The sequence below is a fragment of the Leptonychotes weddellii genome, chromosome 15 (genome assembly GCF_054177405.1).
Source record: "Leptonychotes weddellii isolate Sample4059 chromosome 15, ASM5417740v2, whole genome shotgun sequence".
Taxonomy (NCBI): Eukaryota; Metazoa; Chordata; class Mammalia; order Carnivora; family Phocidae; genus Leptonychotes; species Leptonychotes weddellii.
This window is the reverse complement of record NC_138383.1, coordinates 868,250-890,442: the sequence shown is the minus strand read 5'-3', so window position 1 is coordinate 890,442 and position 22,193 is coordinate 868,250. Positions and strand designations below refer to the sequence as shown.

The 22,193-nt window shown below is 62.9% G+C and overlaps 3 protein-coding genes across 13 annotated transcripts; 1 reads left to right on the top strand and 2 right to left on the bottom strand.

The window, feature by feature from the left end:
* Nucleotides 1-2,343: 2,343 nt before the first annotated feature.
* On the bottom strand, nucleotides 2,344-6,338 carry RFNG (RFNG O-fucosylpeptide 3-beta-N-acetylglucosaminyltransferase). Its single transcript, XM_006743112.3, has 8 exons — nucleotides 6,020-6,338; nucleotides 5,435-5,483; nucleotides 4,838-4,940; nucleotides 4,552-4,705; nucleotides 4,225-4,313; nucleotides 3,961-4,126; nucleotides 3,358-3,443; nucleotides 2,344-3,269 (listed from the first exon to the last, which is right to left on the bottom strand). The coding sequence occupies exons 1-8, from the start codon at nucleotides 6,317-6,319 to the stop codon at nucleotides 3,188-3,190; spliced, it is 1,029 nt and encodes a 342-aa protein (XP_006743175.3). The 5' UTR covers nucleotides 6,320-6,338; the 3' UTR covers nucleotides 2,344-3,187.
* A 67-nt stretch (nucleotides 6,339-6,405) lies between these two features.
* GPS1 (G protein pathway suppressor 1) lies at nucleotides 6,406-11,803 on the top strand. 11 transcript variants are annotated; one of them, XM_081804208.1, is made up of 15 exons: nucleotides 6,427-6,508; nucleotides 6,839-6,923; nucleotides 7,391-7,483; nucleotides 8,047-8,228; nucleotides 8,739-8,915; nucleotides 8,998-9,133; nucleotides 9,234-9,311; nucleotides 9,486-9,546; nucleotides 10,005-10,090; nucleotides 10,323-10,417; nucleotides 10,576-10,681; nucleotides 10,758-10,838; nucleotides 10,925-11,062; nucleotides 11,152-11,286; nucleotides 11,371-11,803. In XM_081804208.1, the coding sequence occupies exons 3-15, from the start codon at nucleotides 7,406-7,408 to the stop codon at nucleotides 11,443-11,445; spliced, it is 1,428 nt and encodes a 475-aa protein (XP_081660334.1). In that variant the 5' UTR covers nucleotides 6,427-6,508; nucleotides 6,839-6,923; nucleotides 7,391-7,405; the 3' UTR covers nucleotides 11,446-11,803. The 11 variants fall into 11 exon arrangements, with proteins under 11 accessions (XP_081660332.1, XP_081660331.1, XP_081660330.1 ...); XM_081804207.1 differs by having other exon boundaries at nucleotides 6,434-6,508; nucleotides 6,817-6,923; XM_081804203.1 differs by having other exon boundaries at nucleotides 6,461-6,508; nucleotides 6,723-6,923; nucleotides 8,751-8,915; nucleotides 9,489-9,546.
* A 281-nt stretch (nucleotides 11,804-12,084) lies between these two features.
* On the bottom strand, nucleotides 12,085-18,527 carry DUS1L (dihydrouridine synthase 1 like). Its single transcript, XM_006743099.2, has 14 exons — nucleotides 18,120-18,527; nucleotides 17,171-17,417; nucleotides 16,575-16,683; nucleotides 15,934-15,984; nucleotides 15,558-15,670; nucleotides 14,953-15,035; nucleotides 14,700-14,803; nucleotides 14,341-14,485; nucleotides 14,024-14,120; nucleotides 13,853-13,941; nucleotides 13,309-13,454; nucleotides 12,934-12,971; nucleotides 12,584-12,659; nucleotides 12,085-12,480 (listed from the first exon to the last, which is right to left on the bottom strand). The coding sequence occupies exons 2-14, from the start codon at nucleotides 17,405-17,407 to the stop codon at nucleotides 12,341-12,343; spliced, it is 1,428 nt and encodes a 475-aa protein (XP_006743162.1). The 5' UTR covers nucleotides 17,408-17,417; nucleotides 18,120-18,527; the 3' UTR covers nucleotides 12,085-12,340.
* Between the last annotated feature and the right edge of the window lie 3,666 nt (nucleotides 18,528-22,193).

Here is a 22,193-nt window from a genome sequence, read left to right as displayed (position 1 = left end):
CCTGCTCGGCGGGTCACCATCCCTCCAGGGCTAGCCTGGGGCCCGGTCTGCGGTGACACGGGGTGTCCTGACGCTTATTAAATACTCGTTCAAAAAATATTAGACGGAGATCCAAGGACACACAATTGAATTTTTAAACTTAATTTACAAAATTTTAACTTTTTCTGATGATACATCTACTGCATGTCCATTATAAGACATACTTTGTTATGTGTAAAATACCGTAAAGGGGAAAGAGAAAAATCCATTTTACCATTTTTTGCATTTTTCAGAGACAATTAAACATTTTGGTGTTTCTTTCCAGGCTTTTTTTTCCTCTCTGAAAAACAAAGGCACCAGCTGGTCTGGCAGACCACGCAGCTCAGGAAGCTGGCCAGTCCCACCTCCCCTTGGAGGGCACCAGGGGTCCGGGGACGACTGTTCCTCCTGACCCGATGAGGGGGGTCTGGGCCTCTGAGGTGGTCCAGCCTAGAGCTCCGGGAGCCAGGGGAGGGGCAATTTGGGCCAATCTGATGCTGTCCTGGGTCTATGCTCTGTGCACACAGGAGAGGCAGGTGGCCTGAGTGGGCTGGGGTCTGGGAGGTTCAGCCAGTGCCCCAGTCTTGGGGGACTGCTGCATGCTCCACGTCCAGGGGTGTGAGGGGGGAGCTCCTGAGCAGGGACCGTGCCTGGCAACCTGCCACAAACCCCTCCCAAGTGACCTGGGTCCTGTGCCAACTTGCTGCTTTGGGGTCTAACAGCATCCCTCTCCGAGGACCCTGGCCGGCTTCTCCCTCCCCTCCACCCTGGACTCCTGGAGCCCACATCTGTCCGTCCTCAGGCCCCATTCCCAGTCTGAGGTTCCAGCTGCCTCCGGTTCCCATCTGACCCTCTACGCTGATGGTCCCCTGCAGCCCCAAGCTCGCTCGGTCTGCGGCGGCGTGCGGCTGGGACTGCCAGGGGCTCTCCACAGAAGACCCCAGCGGTGGGACCATGTGCCTGGGGACAGATGCTTGAAGCAAAGAGGAAAATTGCTCGTTGGGAAACTTCATAACCTGAGTCCGACAACACAGAACAGCTGTGCTGTGGCTGGTCCTACCTTGAGAAGGCCCAAGTAAGTGGACGTGAACTTAGACCCCAACCAGAGACGGAGAAATGGAAGAGGCTTGGCTCACAAACCCATGGCGAATCCAACCCCGGAGAATGGGTTGAGAGAGCAGAGTGACCGTTTCATACCTGATGGTGTCTGAAACGGTAAGTCCGGTGTAGACAGAACAGAGGTAGAGTGGACGCGATTCTCCATCCTAGGGGCAATGCACACCGAACCATTCTTCTGGAGACACGTGGCCCTGAGAAGAGCCAGAAACCTGCTCACCGGTCCTCGGGCATAACCCACCACTCCTCTGCAGACCCTCCCTCTGCTGGTCAGCACGTCCCCTACCCCACCCCGCCCTCCCAGGACACCGCGTGCAGGCGCAGCCCAGGCTGAGGGGAGGGGTGTTATGAAGGCTCAGGAAGGAGGGATAAGGGAACACCCTTGTCTGCCACGGAGGGAGCATCGAGCACACCCACGTCCACAGGAGGCGGGCGGTGGACCACACGGGGAGGCGCTGGCCCAGGGCTGAGATCGGGTGCCCCTTTCTGCCGTGGATCCCTTCACTGTTGCCGAGACATTTCTTCGGCCTGTGTCAAGAATGTGCTGTCCTCGAGGTGAGGTTTCAGGCTTGCTGAAATTCACCACTCCTTACGCTTTTTAGGACCCCCAGTATTTCTCTCCCAGCCCTGACTGTTGGCAGCCCCGGGCTCTGAAACCCATGATGCTCGACTCCAGGTGACCTTCGGATGTGTTTTCCTCCTGGTCGTGCGCCGTCGAATCATACACAGAAACCAGCCCATGCTGACTCCAAGCTGCTTATTTGGGTATTGCCTGCCTGCCCTACACACACACCATCTGCACACACCCCCACAGCTCACTCACGCACGGCCAGGCACATACCCACACCCACACGCACCCATGCACACCGCCACTTACATACGTGCGCACCTGCGCGTGTCTGTGTGTGCACCCCCCCCCCACGCTACTTGTCTGGTGTGCTGAGAAAGCAAGCGTAACAGGAAGGCCATCCTCCCGGGACAGGTTTGCGCCACGTTCATCGTTCGCCACGGGACCCTTCTCCCAAACCCTGGCTACGTGCTTGGGCTCACACAGAAGAGTCCCGTGGGCAGCTAAGACTTGGCTAGCAGGGCTGTAAGGGATGCAGATTTGCCTGGAGGGAGCCTCCCTGGGGCAGCAGCTGGAGGCCCTGTCAGGAGCTGAGCGGCCAGGTGCTGTGCGGGTCCTCTAAGCCAGTGAGCCAAACAGAGTAACAATCAAGCCTTTATTCATTTCTGGCAATGGCACAGCAAGGGCCCAGAACCAAAGTGCTGAGTCCCCTCGTTCTGCTCTCTCCTCCGTGGAAAGGCACAGTTAAGGTGGGTCAGCGGCTGGGATGGGGCGCCACACTGCAGAGAGCCCCAAACAAAAGGGCCCTGCTCCTTTTTGGACTTGGGGGGGGGGAGTACTAAGTGGTGGGTCAGAGTGAGGAAATAAGAAGACCTTGGCCAAGGGGACCTGGTGAAGCGGCCTCCGGATGGAGATGCCCTGGCTCGGAGTAGGCTGTGCCCCGAGCCCCGCTGGCCAGAGGCCTGAGTCCTTACAGCAGCTCCCTCAGAGACCACAACGCTCTGGCCGGGCACCAAGCCTGGTGGGGGGAGGGTGGCTCTTCCGCCCCAGGCCTGCAGGTGAAGCCTCTGTGCTCCCTGATGGCCAGCTGACGGATCCCGTGTGCGACCCTGGCCAGGAGCCCACTCAGGGAGCCCAGTCTACGTGGAACCCCCTCTCCAGCAGGGTGAGGAGGGCAGGATGGAGCCCTGGGAGCCGGATGCCAGCCTCCTCCTAGGCCCCTAGGTCCTAGGGTAGACACCTTTCGCGTGAGGGCACACCTCAGGGGCTGGGCCGGGAGGACGAGCAGCATCTCCCCCTTCTGCCTTCTGGGGCAGCCTGCACACTGCACAGCCTGGACCCCTGGGTGGGGCAAGCAGCTCTCCCAGAGAGCCTGGTCAGGCCTGCAGGGAGCCCCCATCTCCCTGGACGTGGCTGTGGCCAGCTGGGAGAGCTGAGGCCTGGAGGGGTCAGCACGCTCCTGTTCCCTGGGCTGGGAACCCAGGGTCACCGAGAAACGAAGTCACTCTGCTTGTGCACAGGACACCAATCCGTGTCCGGGTAGAGAAGGCAATGGACAGACTTGAACCTGGGAAGGAAACGTGGAGGTCAGGCCTGCTGGGGTATGGGTGTTGTGGGGGGGCTGGCGTCAGAGTCCCTCCCCCCTGCCCACTCACCGTGTGGGGTCCTGCTGCAGGCTGAAGCCTCCGGCCACATTCACCACATTATGTGGGTTCTCTGGACCCCCGTAGCTCAAGGTGACCTGGGGGGGCATGTCACTCTTCCAGGACCCCCACACCCTCTGCCCGCCTCCGGAGTCAAACCAGGAGAGGCTGCTGTGCCTCTGGCTTCCGGGGCCCCCCAGGGCAGGACCGCCCCCTCCCCCCACCCCCAGCCCCCCGGGGGCAGGCTCGGGAACAACGTGGAAGCGCCGAGAAGTGCAGCCAACATGGGAGACACCTCAGGAGGGTGGCTGGTGCACATGCCGGGGCACCCCTGCCCAAGCCGCCCGTCCCTCTCTGCGGCCGGCCCTGTGACCACAGTCCCCACCTCGGCGGATGCCCCGCTGCCCGGCTGCCCTGGGCCCGTTGGCTTGGGAAAGCACAGAGGCTGCGCCTCACAGACGAGCCCCCACACCCAGGCCCCTGGGTCCCAGCAGGCCACACGCAGGGTCTGCAGCAAGTTCGCTGCGGGGCTGGGAACGCCTCCCTGAGCGCTGGTGATCTGGCCTGGGATCTGGGCGAAGGGCCAGGCGCCTCGGGGGCGCCCAGGGGCCGTACCTGCTGCAGCACGGAGTCGGGCGGCAGCCTCTGCAGGTTCTCCAGGTGGGAATGGAAGAGCGAGCTAGGCAGCAGGCGAGCGCCCAGCAGCCCCTCCACGATGTAGCCCACCGTGCAGTCATCCGGCAGCCGCACCCGCTCGGCTGTGCTCATGAAGCTGCCCAGACTGGTGGGGGGCCAGGGGAAGCGGGTCAGGGCCTCCTCAGGCCTCGGCACCACCACCCCGGGCCTCCCAGCCCAGGCAGCCGGCACCCCCATGCTCACCTGGCCCAGGGGCTCATCTTCAGCGCGAGGCCTCTGCTCAGGCAGAACCCGGCCCCACCCGTAGCGAACCAGAACTTGACAGTGGTCACCTGAGGAGGAGCAAGGTGCCAGGCGGGGTGTCGTCCTCGAGCGGCCCCTCAGCGGCTCGCCACACAAGTGGCAGGAGTGCCCAGGGCACAAGAGGATGGGTCCCCCGGGGCCCCAGCTCCTCCCACAGCACCTCCTGAAGCGCCCCCAGCCCCGGGATGGGTCAGACACCTGCCCCTGCGGCCCTTCCCCGCAGGGGTCTCCCCTCTCTCAGCCGCTGCTCCCCGGCTCAGCACTCACAGTGCCCCCTCCCTGGACTCTCTCGGAGGCCTCGATGGGGTGGTCCAGGCTGGGCCGCCCCAGGTAGACGTCCTGACTGGGCGAGAAGCTGGATAGCAGCCGGAGCAGGCCTCTGGGGTTCACGTAGTTGTCATCATCCACGTGGCAGAACCACCTGGGGGCGGTGGGGAACGCTCACGAGTGAGGGGCTGGTGCAGGTGGCTGCCTCCACCCCTGGCCCAGGTGTGCGGGCCCGGCCTCAGCCCCGGGCTCTCCCGGGGGGCACCGGGGTGTGGCCACCACACACTTGCGTTTCGACTCGATGAACGTGTCGTACTCCACGGACATCTTGCAGCACAATGCCTGGCGAGTGTGCACGGCCGAGCAGTTGGTATTGATGACGTGGCTGCCTGCGGGTTGGAGAAACCAGGGAAGTGTGAGGGCCACCCCACGGCGATCAGGGCAAAATGTGGCTGTCCGGAGGGCCTTGCCATCTCGCCCTGCTCAAAGCCCCCAGGCCTGGCCTCGCTTGCTGAACTTGTTGCTGACCCACAGGGCCCAGACAGGTGACAACCATTTGGAATCCCATGAGTGTAAACCCACCCCAGGGTTGAGGACACGTGCCTTAAGTGGGGCTGCCAGGAGGGAGCGTCTTCAGGGACCGTGGCTCCAGCCTGAGGCCCTGGGAAGCCTGCCAGGAGTTGTGGGAGGCAGAGCCCGGCTGGCAGGGTGGGGCCCTGGCTGCTGGGCTGGTGGCAGGTGGGCATCCTGGCTCTACCAGCTATGTGACTCTGGGCAAGTGACTTAAGCCCTGGGCCTCTGTACACAGCAGGGAGACAGGTATCACTGCACCAAAAGATACGTGAGGGGCCCTGGTGCACGCTGAGCTGGGGAGTGCACTCACCTCCCTGGAGTTGTAGCTCAGGGTCATCCCCGTCCGTGAAGATGAATGTCTGGGGAGAGACAACCTGTGAGACCCCAGGTGGACCAGGATGCAGCCGCAGAAATGCCAGAGAGTGAGCTGAGCTTCAGAGCTGGAGCTTCGGGATGAGAAGAGGGTGCCCAGGACGGGCCTGGACCCTTGGGGTTGGGATGGGGGAGAGGGGAGGGTGGCGTCCCAGCGACTGCCTGCTACTGTCCCTGGCGTCTCCTGGTGCGGCCGGGACCAGGCCTGCTCTCACGGGGTGTCTGTGGGGTCCTGGTCCAGTGTAAGCTGAGAGAACCCACCCAGGTAGGAGGGGCGCCGGGCCTGGGTCCCCACAGACTCAGAGCAGGGGTCTGGCCATCACTCTGGGGCCACAGCAGTGGATAGGGGGTCCCGGAGATGGGGTCCCTGGGGCAGCCCTTGCCGGGACAGGGGTGCCAGGGGTCGTGGACGTTTGCAGTCCGGGGTCGGGATCCTGGCTGGGGGATCCGGGGGATGGGGGTCTCGGGGCCGGGGATCCTGGGGCAAGGGTGCCGAGATCGGGGATCCCGGGGCGAGGCCCACCTGTTGGCGGGCCCGGGAGATCCAGGTGCTCAGTAGCAGCCCCAGTCGCGGCCCGTGGTTCTTCTGGGTGGTCTTGACAGCGATGAAGACGTCGTCAGGCCGCAGGCGGGGGGCGGTGGCGGGTCGGGCGGGGGACGCCCGCCGGCCGGGGCCCGGAGTCGGAGCCGGGGCCGGGGCGGGGGCCGGCGCCGGCGCCGGCGCCGGCGCCGGCATGCGGGGCAGCGGCAGCAGCAGCAGCGCGGCCAGGGCCGCGGCCAGCGCGAGGCAGGCCCGGCACAGCGCCCCCCGCACGCGGCTCATGCGGCCGCGGGACCCACGGGCACCGCCCGGGCCCAGGCCGCGCCGCGGCCCCTTTAAGAGCCGCCCCGCCCACCCGCCGCGCCCCGGAAGCGCTGTCCCGGAAGTGGATGGCGATGCCCCGGAAGCGGACGGCGCGCCGCGGCGGGGTGGGTGAAGATGCCGCTGCCGGTTCAGGTGTTTAACTTGCAGGTAACGCGCCGCGGCCGGCGGCCCCTCCGCGCCCTCCCCCGCCCCTACTGCTACCCTCCCATCCCCGCCGCCGCCGCCGCCGCCGCCGCCGCGCCGGAGCCGGGCCCCCGCGCGGCCTCCCCCCGCCCCCCGCGGCCCGGCGGCCTCGCGCAGGGTCCCCGCCGTCGGCGCGGCAGGCCCGGCCCGGCGCTAACGCTCTTTCTCCCTTCAGCAGCAGGCCAGCTGTGTGTCAGGGTCGGGGGGTGCAGAGAGTCAGGACAGAATGAGGGATAGCCCGGCCCCCAGCGCGGCCTCCTCGTCAGTGACAGATCTGTACTGCACCCCTCACAGCAGTAGGTCAGAGCTCTTCCTGCCGGGCACGGCCGGGGACTTCAGCCTGAGCGCCAGCCTGTCGGCCTGTACGCTGCTGTATGAGGTACCTTCCAGGACAGGGGGCCCAGGAGCGGGCGAGCGAGCGCGGGGGGCGCGCACCCGGCGCACGAGGGCGCCCCGAGGAGACCCCTTCCCGCCGCCGCCCGGGCCCTGGGGCCCCCGCTGCCGGCGCTCCCTGTGGCTCGGAGGAAGCTGCGTCAGGACGGCGGCCGGGGGCGCGAAGGGACTGCCGGCGTCCCGGGCAGGGGGCCTCCCCGCTGCCTGCTGTCCGCCCCGGAGACCGGCGGGGGATATGGCGCCTGGGCGCTGTGCTCAGCAGCTGCTGGGCCTGCGAGGGCCGGCGTTGCACACAGGCCGGGGGCAGGGAGGGGCAGGGACGGTTAGGCGCTGCTGGACAGGATCCCGCCGGGACGTGGCACCGGGGGCAGGCGCAAGTCGGGGCGCGGTGAGGGCTTCTCACCCTTCCTGGGCAGTCTGGTTCGAGTGCCAAGGTGCCCGCCTGTGTTGCAGGGGGCCGTGGAGCCCATGCAGATCGATGTGGACCCCCAGGAGGACCCGCAGAACGCACCCGATGTCAACTATGTGGTGGAGAACCCCACCCTGGTAAGGAACCCCCCGGCCGGGCCTGGGGCAGGCAGGAAGGGGCTAGGCCAGGCTCCCCACCCAGGCCGTGTTTTTCTCTGACCCAGAAACCTTTAGGCTCTTCAGTTGCCCACTTGTTACGAGGGGTGGTAGTCCAGCCGGAGACCTTGCACCCCACTTCTCTCCCACACACTAGAGCCCCATGTGCAGCTTTTCTCAGACCGAGGACAGGTCTTTCTTGGGGCCCAGCCTACGGAGCACTGCTTCCTGACTGCTCCGCCTGGGGACTGGCAGTCACGAGCGGTCCCATCTGGCTCTGGCCATTCATCCCCTCAGCCCCCGGGGCAGAGCTCTACCCTGGAGGCCTCTGCGCTGGCCCACCCCAAGTGGCCTTTGCCAGCACTGACTGGATAGCGGTCTGTCTGGTGCCCGTATACCCAGTTGTTCTTGTTATCGGCATAGGGCCTCTCGGATACTGCGGGAGGGTCAGCATTTGGGTCCTGCTCCTGACTCACTTGCCAGGGCTTGGGATCTGGGGTCCCGCCTTGCACAGTCTCCATCCACTCCCCCCACCCCCACTTCAGGATCTGGAGCAGTACGCGGCCAGCTACAGTGGGCTAATGCGCATCGAACGACTGCAGTTCATTGCTGACCACTGCCCCCCGCTGCGGGTGGAGGCCCTGAAGATGGCCCTCTCCTTTGTGCAGAGGACCTTCAACGTGGACATGTATGAAGAGATCCACCGCAAGCTCTCGGAGGCCACCAGGTGAGACCGGGGGCTTGGCCGGAGGAGGCAGGGTCCTTGGTGGGAGCAGACACTAGGGGCTGGGTGTGGTGTGTCCCCCTTGCGTCTAGCCTGTGCGGGGGCCTTTCCTGTGCTCCTGTGACACCTGACACCATCCCCATGTGGGCACTTAGTAGCATCATTGCCTCGATGTGGTGACCTGGCCTGCCTTGTTGAAGAGCCAGGAAGGGTGATAAATGGCAAAACGGGTTGGGTTCTCATCCAGTCCGCTCTGTGCTGTCTGCGTCGTCCTGGCTTTTCTCTGGGTGCACGTGACGTGTAGTTCTTTTGACATCACGCAGAGTTTGTGGAGACAGCACCTTGCTTTTCTTCTCTTGCCATGGCTGCATGCACGACCCTTTCCCCGTTGGGCGTCCACACCAGGCCGGGGTCCCCGTGTTCCTGTGCTGGCTGGGTGCTCACTTGGCAGGGGCCGGGCAGGGGCCCCCTGGCGGCACCCATCTGCCTGCACCTCGGCCCCTGATGGCCCAGGTACTCCCTCAGGGAGCTGCAGAATGCACCTGACACCATCCCCGAGAGTGGCGTGGAGCCGCCGCCCCTTGACACGGCCTGGGTGGAGGCCACGCGGAAGAAGGCCTTGCTGAAGCTGGAGAAGCTGGACACGGACCTAAAGAACTACAAGGGCAACTCCATCAAGGAGAGTATCAGGTGCTGCTCACGGGGCACTGGGAGGCGGGCAGCAGGGCCCGCGTGGCCCTGGGTCCAGGTCCGCTCATGTCTGGGCCCACAGGCGCGGCCACGACGACCTTGGTGACCACTATCTGGACTGTGGGGACCTGAGCAATGCCCTCAAGTGTTACTCCCGGGCCCGGGACTACTGCACCAGCGCCAAGCATGTCATCAACATGTGCCTCAACGTCATCAAGGTGGGCCCTGCCTCGCCGGGTCGGGAGGGGATGCAGGGCAGCACTGCCCCTGAGCCAGGAGGGGGCGTCCCAGGCTGAATCCACCCCGCCCGCCCGCCAGGTCAGCGTCTACTTGCAGAACTGGTCTCACGTGCTGAGCTACGTCAGCAAGGCCGAGTCCACCCCGGAGATTGCCGAGGTAACGCTGGCTTCCCACCCTCTCTGCTTCCTCAGACCTTGTGTCAGGATTGTTGAGGCCCGGGCAGGCCTGGTCCAACCCGGTCTGCCCTTGTCCCTCTCAGGCTGGGGCAGGGCCTGGGGAAGGACCAGGATGTGGAGGCCGGGGGCTCACGTGTCCTGCTTTCTTTTGCAGCAGCGTGGGGAGCGGGACAGCCAGACCCAGGCGATCCTCACCAAGCTCAAGTGTGCTGCAGGTGAGGCCTTGGGGCGGCAGGCCACCACAGCTGACCCCAGCCCCGGGGGTGGCCTGTGCACACCGGAGGTTGGGTCCTCACAGCCAGGGTGGTGGGCCTTCGTCACAGCCGAGGAAACGTCCGAGCCCTGCACCCATGGCCCCAGGGGGTGCCTGCCAGGCTCCGGTCCTGGGCGGGGAGGCCAGCATGCGGCCAGTGGTCGGGAGCTGAGGTGTGACTAACAGGCGGGCCCTGGAGTCCTTTGCAGGAGTAACCACCGCTGTGCACGGCTTCCCTGGGCCCTTGACTCGAGGAGAGTGCCCCGGTCAGTGCTCGCGGGGGTGGCCACAGCTTGACCAGACTTGCTGTCCCTGACGCTGAGGAGCAGCTGGGGTGGGAGAGGTGAGGGCGGCTCTGGCAACTTCCTCCGGGCACCGGGCTTCATCCTGGCTGCCTCCCCCCCCCCCACCCCCCCTTAGGCCTGGCCGAGTTGGCTGCGCGCAAGTACAAGCAGGCTGCCAAGTGCTTCTTGCTGGCTTCATTCGATCACTGTGATTTCCCCGAGGTGAGGGACAGGAGGGTATCTGGGGACGAGCCCTTGCTGGGAAGCAGGGGGAGGGCTTGTGGGTTAGGCTCTTTATTGAGGGGTATCCCCTCCGTGGAGTCCTGCGGATTCTTTGGGTGGGCGGTGGGCAGGGCAGGGATGAGCCAGCCTTGTGTCTGGGCTTGCTTCCTCCTTGGATTGTGTCTCGACTGTCAGTGACCCCGGGGGTCTGGACCCAACTCTTTCCTTTCAGCTGCTTTCTCCCAGCAACGTGGCTGTCTATGGTGGCCTGTGTGCCTTGGCCACTTTTGACCGGCAGGAGCTGCAGCGCAACGTCATCTCCAGCAGGTGGGTGGAGGGTGGGGTGCTCGCCCTGCAGCCTGCCCCCTCCCAGAAGCCCGAGGACTGGTGCTCTCTGGGCCTGTGGGGGGCTCCGGTTCCCCGCCTCCGGCCCTCAGGGCCTGTGGGCAGGCGCAAGGCCGGCTCTGAGGGGTATGCACCTGCAGCTCCTTCAAGTTGTTCTTGGAGCTGGAGCCGCAGGTTCGAGACATCATCTTCAAATTCTATGAGTCCAAGTACGCCTCGTGCCTAAAGATGCTGGATGAGATGAAGGTGAGGGACCTGCCTCCTCTGGTGGCGGGGGGGCCAAGGCGGGGGGCAGCGGTGCCTGACCAGGTCTCCTCACCAGGACAACCTGCTCTTGGACATGTACCTGGCCCCCCACGTCAGGACCTTGTACACCCAGATCCGCAACCGCGCCCTCATCCAGGTAGACGTGGGGGCACGGAGGCCAAGGCAGGGCACTGCGGGCGGGCCTGGGAGTCGCGGGAGGCCCACGCGCCCTCTGCCCTGCAGTATTTCAGCCCCTACGTGTCAGCGGACATGCACAAGATGGCCGCAGCCTTCAACACCACCGTGGCGGCGCTGGAGGACGAGCTGACGCAGCTCATCCTGGAGGGGCTCATCAACGCCCGCATCGACTCCCACAGCAAGGTGGCCAGGCCCGGGTCCAGGCCGTGGGTGCAGGGAGGGGGCCCCTGCGCCCCGGTGAGCACCGCCGAGCCCCGTCCCTCCTGCTGCAGATCCTGTACGCCAGGGATGTGGATCAGCGCAGCACCACTTTTGAGAAGTCGCTGCTGATGGGGAAGGAGTTCCAGAGGCGGGCCAAAGCGACGATCCTGCGAGCAGCCGTGCTGCGCAATCAGGTTCACGTCAAGGTGAGGGCAGGGGCGGCCCCGGGGGCAGCAGCGGGGCGGGCACGCGCACGTCTCCTGGGCTGAGCAGCCGCATCTCCGCCCCAGTCCCCTCCCCGAGAAGGGAGCCAGGGGGAGCTGACGCCGGCCAACAGCCAGTCCCGAATGAGCACCAACATGTGAGGGCGCCCGTCGGCCTCCAGGACGGTCTGTGCGCCCCGCCCCTGCCCCGTGCCCCCACCCTCGGGCTCGGACACGCAGGCTCCCCATTGGTCGTGTGGCGCTTCTGGAGGTGCCCCCTGTGCAGACCCCCCCGCCGGGGCATCCACGTCTGGCTTCTCGGGCCCCCTCCACCCTGTTGTGCCCTGGCGACGTGGGCCGCTGCTCAGGGCCCTTCCTGGAAGGAGAGGCCTGCAGGACTCACCTGCCCCCCTTCCCCCTGCGCACGCCGGCGGCACGGACTCCCAGCCTCCCTGTTCTTGTGTCATTTGGGGTTCTAGACCAGTTCAGTCTCAGTCCATTAAAGGGCAGCCTGAGAACACTCCCCGTGTCGTTCCTTCCTGCTAAGAGGGCTTCTGAGGCTTGTGTCCCTGAGGTTAGGCTTTGGGGTTGGGGCTCCCCACCCCTCGTGCACGCGGGGAGGAGGCTGAGGCCAGTGCGCTGCCTTCCTTTAGGAAGGTTCCCGAGGCAGAGGGTTCCCACCCGTGGCTGTGTGTTTGGAGTCTTCACTGGCCCTGACTCCACCCTCCCAACTCAGCCTTGCTCCGATGTTGCGCTGGGCCTGGAGCCTTCACATACCGTCTCCAGCTCTCTAAACATGCATCATTTTTGAAAGGGTTTATTGTTCACTTTTGAACACACACGTTGCAAGGAGGGGGCAGGTCCAGCCTGGGAGCCTGCTCCCTGGTGCAGCATTTCCGGGCTCCCAGCGTAGGGCCGAGGGGAAGACCAGCTCATCCTTCTGTGTTGAGAGGCGGGAGATTCCCTGAGTAAAGGCATTTCCTTAAGTGGGACATGTTGAGGTCTCAGCAACAGTCCTGGGGCCTGGTGGGGCGGTGCGTCGGGCTCCAGCAGCCCCTCAGGCCAGGGCACTGCCCACAACCTCGGGAAGGCTGCCTGGCTCCCCAGATCCTGCTGGCTGAGGCTCCTGCAGCCGGGACTGGGCCCCCTTCCAGGCCAGAGACTTCTCCAATTTGGTTTTAAAAAGCAATCCGTGACCTAGCGGAGGAAGAAGGAAGTGGGGCTCAGGAGGCTGAGGGTCCCACTGCCCTCTGGGGGCTGGGGATTGGGGGGGCTGCTGGTGGCAGCAGGTGCCCCTTACCTGGGCAGTCTGCAGCCTCTCTGAAAGCTCGCTTCTTGCAGCAGCCCCGGCACAGATTGAACACACATCTGTTTCCCTGAACACGGGCAAACCAGTGAGCCTGTGGCTGATGCCCCACCACCTGAGCAAGCTCCCCAAAGCGCAGGCCTGGCCAGGAGCACCAGGGGGCTACACCCCAGCCCAGGGCCTGCCTTCCATGCTGCGAGGGGCGGTCCTGAGGCGGGGAAGCAGCCCCCCTCCCTCGGGCTGCCCCCTCAACAGGCAGGGAAAGGACAGCCCCTGCAGGTCCTGGGCAGTGTCAGCGGGGACCACCCCGCCCACCGCCTCCTGGGCAGCACGGCCAGACTCACCTTTGGGTTTCCACACTGATCACACTTTGCGTATTTTGCTGAAAAAAGAACAGAAGAAGCAGATGCTGGTTGAGCAGGTGAGCCTGTCCCCCACCTGCCATCTCCTACAGAGCCCCTGCCCACCGTGGCCAGCCTGAGGACGCAGCACACAGACCCCCACCGCTCCCACCGGGTGTTTGCCACTAGAAGAGCCTTCTCAGGCTGCCACCAGCAGCCCCCCCAATCCCCAAAGGCCACCTCTGCCTTCGAGCAGTGGCCGAGGGAGCACGTGGCCGGCAGGGCCACAGTAGCCTGGCTCATGGCCAGCCCTTGCTACTGCCCTCCCACCTGCCCTGGGGAGCAGCTCCTGGGGCCCCAGCGGTGGGACCAGCTTACGCTTCAGCGAGGGATCGAAGGTCTTGTGGGGGTTCCTCAGCTGCTTCTTCTGCTTGTTCTTGGATAGCACGTCTGTGCCGCCCTCCTCCTCCTCCAGGGCCCGCTTGCTGCGGGCACCCCCATTCTCCTTGCTCCCTTCCCTGGGCCTGAAAGAGAAAGGCAGCGGGCAGAGCTTGGGGGTCCCCGCGAGAGGCGACCCGCTAGGGTGAGGACGTGCGTACAGTGCCCCAGCAGCTTGGCTCCTAGGCTGCCCAGCCCATGACTGGGCCTGAGTGGCCACACATGACAGCCCAGCCACAGCTGCAAGGACCCAGCGGGAACTCGGGGCTGTCCGCCGCTTGCCCCCAGGACAGATCCACCCAGGACCAGAAGCATTTAAGAGAATCACCTTATGGAAGAAAGACATAAAACCAAAGCACCGCGGATGGGTGAGGGCAAAGCGGGCACCACGGGACCCCCCGCACCGAGGCCGGAGAGAGCAGGCCAGGCTCCCGCTGCGGCAGCGGCGGAGCGCCCCTCCTCTGTGGGCTGGTGCAAAACTCACCCTGGCCTTAAGTAGGGCTGGCAGATCCAGTGGAAGAACGGCAAGCCGCCAGAGGGCTTCTCTCCCTCCTCCTGCCTGGATATATCCTCCTGCAAGAGCCCAGAGCGCCCCACGTCACGGAGCCCAGGCCCCCGCGCGCCACACGGCAGCCCCGCCAGCCCCAACACCTGCCTGACACCGCAGCTTCAGCTCCTGGTTCACAGCTGCAACGCCTTCCAGGGTCTTCACTTTGGCGAGCTCCTCCCGGAGCTGCTGATGCACCTGCAGCCTGAGACCGAGGTGCCGTTGCTGAGCCGGCCTCCCGCCCCGCTCCCCAGGCCGAGCCCTGCACCCTGCACCCTGCACACGCGCTCCGTCTCTTTCCTGACCCGGACCCAACTCGGTCGCAAGCTCTTCCGCTACACGTTTCCAGAAAGCTCCCTCTTAAATCCCCCAACGCCCCAGTTAGGGCGCAGGCCCCACGGCGTCTGCCTTGAGGAGCAACTCACGTGTGGTGCCACAGCTTGAAGAGGTGGGCCCGGACGTAGGACAGCGGGCAGCGGTAGCGCCGTACGATGTCCAGGTACTCCTCGGCCAGCTCCCACACGGCAGGGCTGCGGCCCTCAAACAGGGCGGGGTTGTGCAGGTTGCCCTCTGGGGGGTATCGGGGGGAGGAGGGCTCAAGGCGGCAGGCGCTCACGTCCCCGGAGGGACGGCCCCCCCACCGTGTCCAGCCAAGGGCAGCCGCTGGCCCGAGCGCTCAGGCCCATCGGGCAGACGAGGCCGCTGAGTGAGGCCAGCACGGGGCCCGGGGCGTCACGACGGGGCCCGGCGCCTCTGAGGTCTACCAGCCGTGGTCCTGCCTCACCTGCACTCATGACCCCCTGGACTCCCGTGTCCTGGATGCAACGCTCCACGTCCCGCAGGCTCTGGATGTTCCCGTTGGCAAACACAGGGATGGCCACTGCCTTCCTGCCAGGAGCAGGCAGCAGACACTCAGGAGAGAAGGACCCTGTCCCTTCACTCCTGGGAACAGTGCTCCATCCCCCACACTCCGCCAAGCAGGTGCTTCTCGTTCCCTGCCAGCCCGGGCCGCCGCGCCCCCCGCCATGCCCACTCACCGCACGGCCTTGATGTGCTCCCAGGACGCAGTGCCCGACAAGGGCCCCTTCTGCTCCTTGGTGCGCCCATGCACGGTCAGCAACTAGAACACAGTGGTGCACGGCTCCACCCTGCTCGTGGCCGCAGACCCCAAACCGAACCCCAGGCCTGGCTCACACAGTGCCTGCCCCCCAGTCCCCTGGGTTGCAACTGGTGGGCTGCTGCCCGGGGCTGCCATGTCCCACGGATCCACCCACCATGCAGAGCGGACAGGCCCAGCCCCGTTCATGGGCCAGTCTTCCTGGAAGTGGCAGCACCCCAGCTCCCAACGTGTCCGGGACGGGCAGGCGGGCACCAACCCGACCTTGAGGCTGGGGGCAGGTGGGGAGAGGGCAGCGAAGCCTGGCACCTCCCCCTGCCTAGTACCAGCCTCCCTCTTCAGAACATGTGGCTCACCCACCCTCACCAGGCCTCGCCTCGTGGTCACCACGATGCCGGTCCACCCTGGCAAGTCAGTGCCTCAAGGGAGCTCCTGGGGGCAAGGACCCCTCCCCCCCGGTTCAGGGTGCAGGGGACACGAGGCAGGGGAGTAGCGCACAGCCCTGCGAGCCCACAGGCCCCTCACCTGGCAGCCAGCTTTCTCCAGCATCTGGGCGTACTTGACGGTCTTGTCAATCTCCGGGAAGACTCGGATTTTGCACGTGACAGGGACAGAGAGTTTCTCGTGCGCCAGCAGAACTGCGGAAAAGGAGAGTCGGCTTCTGAGAAGCGTGGTGTTCACCTCAGGCAGGCTGTGGGGAACCCCTCCCTGCGCCAGCTCCCATCTGCCAGGGCGCTGCAGGGGCCGGGCCAGGGCCAGAACATCTGCCTCCAGCACCCGCTGTCCGGCTCCAAGTTTCACAGCCCCCTCCTGCAGCAGAGCGCACCGTGGCCAGGACACGCCGGCCACCGGCTCAGGGCTCCTTCACCAACCACGACCCCGCAGCACGCAGTCAACTCACTCATTCTCTGCAGCAGGTCCCACTCCTCCTGCAGGAAGGCACCGTAGTGACCTGCAAAACACCAGCATGACCCTCGGCACCCATTCTCCTCCCGCGTCTACCCAGGGCACGAGCCCCCTGCCAAGCCAGTCCCGAGGGGCAGCAGGAACAGTCACTGGGTTGAGCAGTTTCTCAGCATCACACGTGGGGGCTGTGTGCCCAGCTGCCGGAGCTCAAGGGCACCGAACGGAACGCCCAACCTGCACAGCGTCTGACCAACCAGCAACCCCTCAGACTCAGTGAAGAACAAAGTCTCAGCCCCAGACGGGGTGGGAACGATCCTAACCCCTGAACTGCCCACTTAGCAGAGTACAGCCGCAGGGGGAGGGTGATGGGGGACCTCCCTCCTGCAAAGCGCGTTTACCCACAGGGAGCCCGATGGCTCCCCGGGCACCGAGGGGAGTGCCGAGCCTCTGAGAGCCAGCAGAACCCTGTCCCTCCAGAGAGAGGAGCAAAGAAAGGGCTGGGACGCCACCTGGAGCAGCGCCAGGCCCTCCCCTGGTTGCGTCCACACCCTGGCCTCTAGCCGGGCACCCTGCGCGTTCAGGGCCTTGCCCCCGCCCAAAGCAGTGCTCAAAACAGTGACCCGGAGCTGAACTCACCTCGCTTGGCTATCATCTGCGGGCAACCCAAATTCAGGTCAATGGCATCACAGTAATCCTGAGCCAGGAGAGCTGCCTGGACAAACACCTCTGGGTCATTGGCACAGAACTGGGAAAGATACAGGAGGTGCCATGAGCCCGAGCCAGGCCCTGGTACCTCAGCTCCCCAGACCCACAGGGGGTCCCCGGGGCTGACTGCAGGATGGCATCCTGTCCTCAACATTTACAGCAGGACATGTGCCCACACCACAAGGAGGGGGAATCACTGATTCACGTTTGTCCCGACTGTAAACAGAAAGCGGGGGCATCACTGACTTTAGCTAGAGAACAGAGTGTTCTTTCCGATCATCTGGTAACGAGAGAACATGTGGCAGACAGCAGGCAGGCAATGGGGTGGGGGGGCTGCGAATCTTCCCCAGTGCCCAAGGCATCCCCTCATCCAAACTGAGCCAGCTCCCGGGGAAGGGATAAATCTCTGGGAGACCAGCAGCAGGAGCCCCTGGCAATCTGCTGCTTCATCACAGCAACCCCCCCAACCGGGAAGCTGTTTCTGGAAAGATGCCCCACCTGGTGTTCCTGGCCAGGCCCCTGCCCACCTGCACAATGAGAGGCCGGTCCTCGGGGCACACTTCGCAGTACAGGTTCTCCTTCCGATAGTTGGCATCGCGGACGAAGACCTGGGCGTGTAGCATGGGGGTGTAGCAGAGCTGGGCCCCATGTCGGCGGCTCAGCAGCCTCCAGGCCAGCTCACTCTGGTCCACCATGGGCGCCACCACGTGGCGAGCCCCGCCCAGGGTGCGGCTCCAGAACTCGAAGCCCTGCAGCTTTGGCATCGCCTCCACACTGAAAGGGGAGACCAAGGGCTCAGCCACCGGTGGCCGCAGCAGCGGGGCGTCCACGCAAGCGTAGGATCGAAGCCAGAGGACGCGCTACCCTCCTCGAGGCCGCTTCAGGGCAGCCTGATGACCACAGACATGAACATCAGGGTAACACCTGCTGCAGGCCCAGAACCATCACCTTCCAGTGGAGGCTGTCACCCCTTGCTCCCTAGCGAGCCAAGGAAAGAGGGAATGCGCCATCCTAGTCCTAGTCCCGCTCACTCTGCGGCTCCGTCTCCCTTGGGACACCTCGGTCAGGGAGGACCGCCCTGCCCACCTCCCGTGCACAGGAGACGTCTGCACACTCTCTCCCCTGGCTTGTCTTACCGGTGCTGGCCAGATGCCCTCGCTGGACCCGCCCGTCCCTATGGGCAACTAGCCAGCGGTGGCCCCGCTCTCTTCCCCAGCGGAACCCCGCAGAGACAGCAGGCTCGCAGGGGCAGTCCCCGGAGGGTCAGTCTCCGGAGGGGCGCGCACCGCGCTCTGCGATCACCGAGCAATGTCACGGGCCTGGCCACTGACCGAGCGCGCACCTGGGGGCCTGGCACTTCCGGAGACCCACGGGAAAGTCCCCGAAGCGGCCGGAGCACGAGCGCGCGGGGCGCTGTCACCGTCGCTGTCGCCTCGCGCTGGCGGGGCCGCCGGGCCGGACCCACAGGACACCTACCTGTGCCCAGGCCCGGGCTCCTCCCGGACCGCCGCCGGGCCTCTGGGAGCCAGGGCGCGGCGGGGGCTCCCTCGGTGACCGCAGGCCGCCACGCTGGGGCCGCCGCCCGGCCCAGGGCTCCGCGCCGAGGCCGCCGGAAGGTGCCTCCGTCAGGGCGGTCCGGGCGGCCCGCGGTGCGGCGGGAAACGCGTCCCCGGGAAACCGCGCCCGGCCGCGGAGGTGCCCCGCCCCGCGAGGTCGGAGGTCAGAGGCCAGAGGCCAGAGGTCGGCCGGGCCCCGCCACAGCGCGCTCGGGCGGGGGAGGGTGACGCGTCGACTGTGGGCGCCGAGGCCCGGCCCGGCCGGCGCCCGCTTTCCACTCTGAGCTCCCGCCTCTGTCTCCTAAAAGGGCCGCAAGTTCCCCCCCCCACCGCCTCGGCCCAGCACTCAGAAGCCTCAGGGAGCCCCTCCCCCCCCACAGGCCGGAAGTGCTGCTGTCCGCGAGGCCACACCCCTGCACTTCCGGGGCCCGGCCAGGCCCTGCTGCGCGCAAGGCTAACCCGCTTGAAAATGAGCGCGCACGCGCAGAGCTCTCCCCGCCGCGGGGAGTGGCGCAGGCGCACCCGGGAGTTCGGGGTCATCGGGGCAGGAGCGACCAGCAGGAGTAGCTGCGATGGCGGGCTTGTCTCCTGGCGTTGCCCGAAACCCGTTCCCCTTTCTTGAAGGAGCCTTTTGGTCTCACCTTCCCCGTGCTCAGCGAGGCACCCGACCCCCTGCCTCTGCCTGCTGCGCGAGCCCCTGCTCGGCGCCTCGGAGTGCACGCGCCCTTGGTTTAATTAGCAGGCCCCTGCGTGCGAACGCGACAGGGTGGAGGGACGGAAGCTAGGCATTCCATCCTTAGATATTGCAGCATCTTCAAAGGACAAGGATTAAAAGAAGAAAAATATCAAACATGAGAGATATGTTAACACACTTGAAAAATAACCACCATACCAAATATCTCTCCTGTGTCTGCCAGGGGAGCCAGTGCTGGAATGCAGCTGGTCTGAGCTGAGAGGTGCTGTAAGTGTGAAACACACCAGATTTCAGAGGCTTAGAAAAAAGAGAAAGAAGTGTAGGCATTCATAATTTTAAAAATATTGGCTACCTGTTGAAATGATACTATTTCTTATATTGACTTAGATTAAATACATTATTAAAAATAATGCCATGGGGGCGCCTGGGTGGCTCAGTTGGTTAAGCGACTGCCTTCGGCTCAGGTCACGATCCTGGAGTCCCGGGATCGAGTCCCGCATCGGGCTCCCTGCTCGGCAGGGAGTCTGCTTCTCCCTCTGACCCTCCCCACTCTCATGTGCTCTCTCTCATTCTCTCTCAAATAAATAAATTTTTAAAAATCTTAAAAAAAAAAAAAATAATGCCATGGAGGCGTGCCTGGGTGGCTCATTCGATTGAGCGGTCCACTCTTGGTTTCCACTCAGGTCAGGTCGTGATCTCGGGGTCGTGGGATGGAGCCCTTTGTGGGGCCCTGCACTCAGCAGGGAGTCTCCTTGGAATTCTCTCTCTTCTTCTCTCTGCCCCTTCCCTCCCACCGGCCTAAAATAAGTAAATAAATCTTTTTGAAGACACCCAAAAACCCAAAATTAATGTCATGCGTTTTTTTTGTTTGTTTTTATGGTGACTAGAAAATTTAAAATTACGTATGTGGGCAGGATTTCTGGAATAGCAGATTGAGTTTTCCAAAACCCTTCTCCAAAAAGCAATGTTAAAACAGGACAAATTGTTAAAAGCAACCATTCCAGGACTCTTTTTTTTTTTTTAAAGATTTTATTTATTTGACAGAGAGACAGAGAGAGAGCACAAGCAGGGGGAGCAGCAGAGGGAGAGGGAGAAGCAGAGTCCCCACTGAGCAGGGAGCCCGATGCAGGACTCGATCCCAGGACCCCGAAATCATGACCTGAGCCGAAGGCAGACGCCTAACCAACTGAGCCACCCAGGCGCACCCCATTCCAGGACTCTTGACCAAAGGCATACAACATTTGAGAGCACTTTGAAAAAAATTACTGAATATCAGATGGGCCTGGCTGGTTCAGTCAGTGGAGTCAGGGGCCAGGTGTGACTCTTGATCTCAGGGTTGTGGGTTTGAGCCCCAAGTTGACTAGAAATTACTCAAAAATAAAATCTTAAAAAAGAAAGAGAAAGAAAGAAAGAAAGAAAAGAAAGAAAGAAAGGAAAGAAAAAGAAAGAAAGGAAAGAAAGAAGGGGCGCCCAGGGGGCTCAGTCATTGAGCGTCTGCGTTCAGCTCCGGTCATGATCCCGGGGTCCTGGGATCGAGCCCCATGTCGGGCTCCCTGCTCAGCTGGAAGCCTGCTTCTCCCACTCCCTCTGACCTCCCGCTGCTTGTGCTGTCTCTCTCTCTCTCTGTCAAATAAATAACTCAAGTCTTAAAAAAGGAAAAAAGTAAGAACAGTGGCAGTCTGTGGAGTTTCAGGAGGGGGCTACTTTCCTTTCCTCCCACCCTGTGGTAATTTCACCAGAGTCAGGCAGGCCTCCAGGACCTGACACTGGGGGTGCTGGCCTGATCAGAAAGCCCCACAGGGTGTTTGTCGGGAAAGTTGCCATCATGGTGGCAGACAGCTAGCCGGAGACTCACACCTCAGCTGCCGGAGGCCTTGAGACTGGTTGAAGCAAAGACAGTCCAGCCGGAAATTGAACAAGGAAATTCAGTCAATAAAATAGCCGCAGTTGGGCCTTGATAGCCCCCAGCTGTCCCCGGTAGCCTGCAAGGCTGTGTCTGTGCTCAGGAGGGACCAAGCCTGTAAACTCAGCTCTGTACTCTTCTCTGGCCGCATATGAGGCTTTGCACAAGCAAAAGGAAAAACCACGGCTGAACTATAAGCTGCTTGAACTTTGATGCATCCCCAACCTACACACACAACGTCAGCAAAGGACGGAGTCCTTACTTGTTCAAGATACTTAAGCATAACCTCTAACCAGTAATTGACTGTCATTAAACTATACTGACCCAGGGAAGCTTAGGAAACCAGACTTACGTATTAAAAATAATTAAAAAAAGAATCTAGCAGGGGGGCACCTGGCTGGGTCCATCGGTAGAGCTTGTGACTCTTGATCACACTGGGCATGGAGGCTACTTAAAAAACAAACAAACAAACAAACAAGAAACCTAGTAGAGATCCCAGTGGCCACACACTGCAGAGGGGACAGACTCGAATTCACCATCCAGGCGCAGTACTAACTAAACCAACACCAGTACCAATAACAACACTAAGTCGGGCAGAGGGCAGGGGTCAGAACCCAGAGTTTCTATAGCACATCATCTAAAATGCCCAGTATTCAGTTAAAAAATATTCTTTAAAGATTATTTATTTTAGGGGGCACCTGGGTGGCTCAGTCGGTTAAGTGTCTGCTTTTGGCTCAGGTTATGATCCCAGGGTCCTGGGATCGAGTCCTGAGTTGAGCTCCCTGCTCAGTGGGGAGCCTGCTTCTCCCTCTTCCTCTGTCCCTCCCCCTGCTGTGCTCTCTCTCTGTCAAATAAATTTAAAAAAAAAGAGTATTTATTTTAGAGAGAGCACATGAGCGAGAGTTTTGGGGGAAGGAGCAGAAGGGGAAAGAGAGAGAGGGAGGAGGGGCAGAGGCAGAGGGAGAAGCAGACCCTGCTGAGCAGGGAGCCTGTCGTGGGGCTCGATCCCAGGACCCTGGGATCATGACCTGAGCCGAAGGCAGACGCTTAACGACTGAGCCACCCAGATGCCCTAACAGCACACTTCTAAGTGATCAACGGGTCAAAGAAGAAATCACAAGGCACATTTTACAAAAAATTTCAGATGACTGAAAACGGCAACACAACATATCACAGTTTACAAGACGCAGCTAGAAACTCCCTCTTGAGAAAACAGTTCTCAGATCAATAATCTAAACTTCCACCTTAAGAAACTATTAAAAAAGCAAACTAAGCCAAAGCAAGCAGAATAATGGACATGATAAAAATTAGAGCAGAAAAGAAAAATGAATAGAAAACAGAAAAGCAATAGTGAAAACAATGAAACCAAAGCCTGGTTTCTTGTGAAAGAGTCAACA